The following is a 2,500-nucleotide window of genomic DNA, read 5'->3' as shown; positions in this document are numbered from 1 at the left end:
CCAACCCGTTCGATTGAGGACAAGCGAGCATTGTCACTGATGGAAAAGACAACCTTTAAGAGTGTGAATGAAGATGCGTATGTGTCAGGTCTACTGTGGAGAGATGAGGAACCATCTCTGCCCAACAATTACGGAATGGCCAAGAGGAGGCTACAATCCCTAGAGAAGAAGTTTGAGAGCTGTCCCGAGATCAGAGAGAGATATGCAAGGTCAATCCAGGATGACATTGAGAAGGGCTATGTGAAGAAACTGAGTGAAGGGGAAGTACGGTGCGATAGTAAAGTGACTTGGTACTTACCACACAGATTTGTCATTAATCCCAAAAAACCTAATCGCCTCAGAAGAGTCTACGATGCATCAGCAAAATTCATGGGACAAAGTTTGAACGATAAGATCTACACAGGACCAGATCTTCTGTCCTCTCTGTTTGGAGTTTTCCTCAGGTTTTGCGAAGGAAGAATTGCAATGGCCGCTGATGTGAAAGAAATGTACCATATGCTCCGTCTCCCTGATTGTGATAAGCCAGCATTGAGATTCTTATGGAGAGACTCTCTGATAGAAGAACCAAGCGTTTACCAGTTCGAGAGAACAGTGTTTGGAGAAGTGTCTGCGCCATCCAGAGCGAACTACACTATGAGGCGAAATGCTGATGAGAATGGGGAAGATTTACCTTTGGGTGTGAAAGCCGTCTACCAGCACTTTTACATGGATGATGGTCTACCGTCAACAGATTCTTGCGAGGAAGCTATTGAAATGAGGAAGCAGATGACAGAGTTGCTGCGTCGTGGAGGTTTCCGCCTACACAAGTGGCTGACCAATGACCCAGACGTCTTGGCAACTATCCCGGAGCAGGATAGATCTCCACGATTCCTCGAACTGAGTGAAGATAAGTTACCAACAGACAGAACTTTGGGCGTCATTTGGGATGCCCAAGAAGATATGCTCCAGTTTACCGGACTGAAGGATGATCCAGGTACGACGAAGAGGAAGATCTTGAGTCAAGCATTCTCTGTTTGGGATCCGCGAGGACTTCTCCTCCCATTCTCAATCAGAAGTAAAATCATCCTGCAGAATCTAAATCGCATGAAGTACGGATGGGATGACGAGTTGAAAGAAGCTGATCTTCGAGAGTGGCGTGAATGGCGCAAGGAAGCAGAAAAGCTTGATGAAGTGAGAATTCCGAGAGCTCTTATCCAAGAACAGAAACCTGTACGAGAGACTGCACTTCATGTGTTTTGCGACGCTAGCCAGAATGCTTATGGCGCGTGTGCCTACCTAAGACGAGCATTTATAGATGACAGAGTAGAGTGTAGTCTTATAGCGGGAAAAGGCCGTGTTGCTCCATTAAAGTCACAGTCTATCTGCCGATTGGAGCTCATGGGAGCTTTAGTTGCTGTGCGGTTAACTCAAACACTGGTAGAAGAAATGGTTACAAAGATAGAGAAGATAACTTTCTGGAGTGATTCCACCACAGTCCTACATTGGATCAGCCAGACGAGCTCCACTTACAAAGCATTCGTCGGTAACCGGGTGTCTGAGATTCACACAATCATGAGCAGTCTGGAGGCCACACTAGGGGCGGGCGCTGTGAGTTGGAGATATGTGCCTACAGAAGCTAACCCTGCAGATGACATCACTCGGGGACTAAGTCCTACGGAACTTGGCGTGGGCTTTCGATATATTAGTGGATCCAAGTTCCTGTATGAATCACCAGAGCTCTGGCCTGAAAATAAAGTCAAAGCGCCCTGCGAGAACGATGACATCAAAGAAAAGAAGAAGGAAAGATGGGCTGGAGCATCTCAGGAAAACAAGGTCCTGTTAGGGTGGAAGAAGTATTCGTCACTGACCAAACTAAGAACAGTTACAGCTTATGTGATGCGATTTGCAAACAATGTAAGAGCTAAGAAGGAAGTACGTCTACTGGGAGCACTTACGTCGAACGAATTGAGAGCTGCTCAGAATCATCTTGTGAAGAGGGCGCAAGTTGAATCATTCGGCGAGGAGATACAGTGTCTGAAGATAGGTGAGGAGATTCACAAGAAGAGTAGAATTAAATCTCTTGACCCAAGGTTGGAAGATGGGTTCTTGGTTGTCGGTGGAAGGCTGCAGAGAGCACAATGCCTACCTTACAGAACACGACATCCCAAAATAATTGATTAGCGCTATGAACTTGCACCGCTGATCGTTGAAGAAATGCATCGTATCTACTACCACCCGCCAACTGAGCACCTGCATAATCAAATTCGGCAGGAGTACTGGATCATCCATGGTCGCCAGGTAGTGCGAAACGCGAAATTCAAGTGCAACTACTGTTATCGCCAGACGGTAAAGCCTCAAGAGCAGCAAATGGCAAGTCTACCAGAGTGCCGACTTGAGCCAGGAATGGTGTTCAGGAACACTGGAGTTGACTTTTTTGGACCTATCTCAGTTAAGGAAAGACGCAGTGAAGTTAAAGTATACGGGTGCTTGTTCACTTGCATGAGTACTAGAGCGTGCCACC

At 46.7% G+C, this 2,500-nt stretch overlaps 2 protein-coding genes across 2 annotated transcripts in view; both read left to right on the top strand.

Moving 5' to 3' along the window:
• The window catches only part of LOC137971464 (uncharacterized), a 3,823-nt gene extending 1,663 nt beyond the window's left edge, over positions 1-2,160 (top strand). Inside the window, exon 1 of the mRNA XM_068818288.1 lies at positions 1-2,160. This exon is cut by the window's left edge and continues 1,663 nt beyond it. Within this exon, the coding sequence (XP_068674389.1) occupies positions 1-2,160 (2,160 nt within the window).
• A 33-nt stretch (positions 2,161-2,193) lies between these two features.
• Positions 2,194-2,500, top strand: part of LOC137971463 (uncharacterized) — a 1,092-nt gene continuing 785 nt past the window's right edge. The window contains exon 1 of the mRNA XM_068818286.1: positions 2,194-2,500. This exon is cut by the window's right edge and continues 785 nt beyond it. Coding sequence (XP_068674387.1) covers positions 2,194-2,500 — 307 coding nt within the window.

Source organism: Montipora foliosa, chromosome 9 (assembly GCF_036669935.1).
Source record: "Montipora foliosa isolate CH-2021 chromosome 9, ASM3666993v2, whole genome shotgun sequence".
NCBI lineage: Eukaryota > Metazoa > Cnidaria > Anthozoa > Scleractinia > Acroporidae > Montipora > Montipora foliosa.
This window is presented reverse-complemented; position numbering and strand designations above follow the sequence as displayed.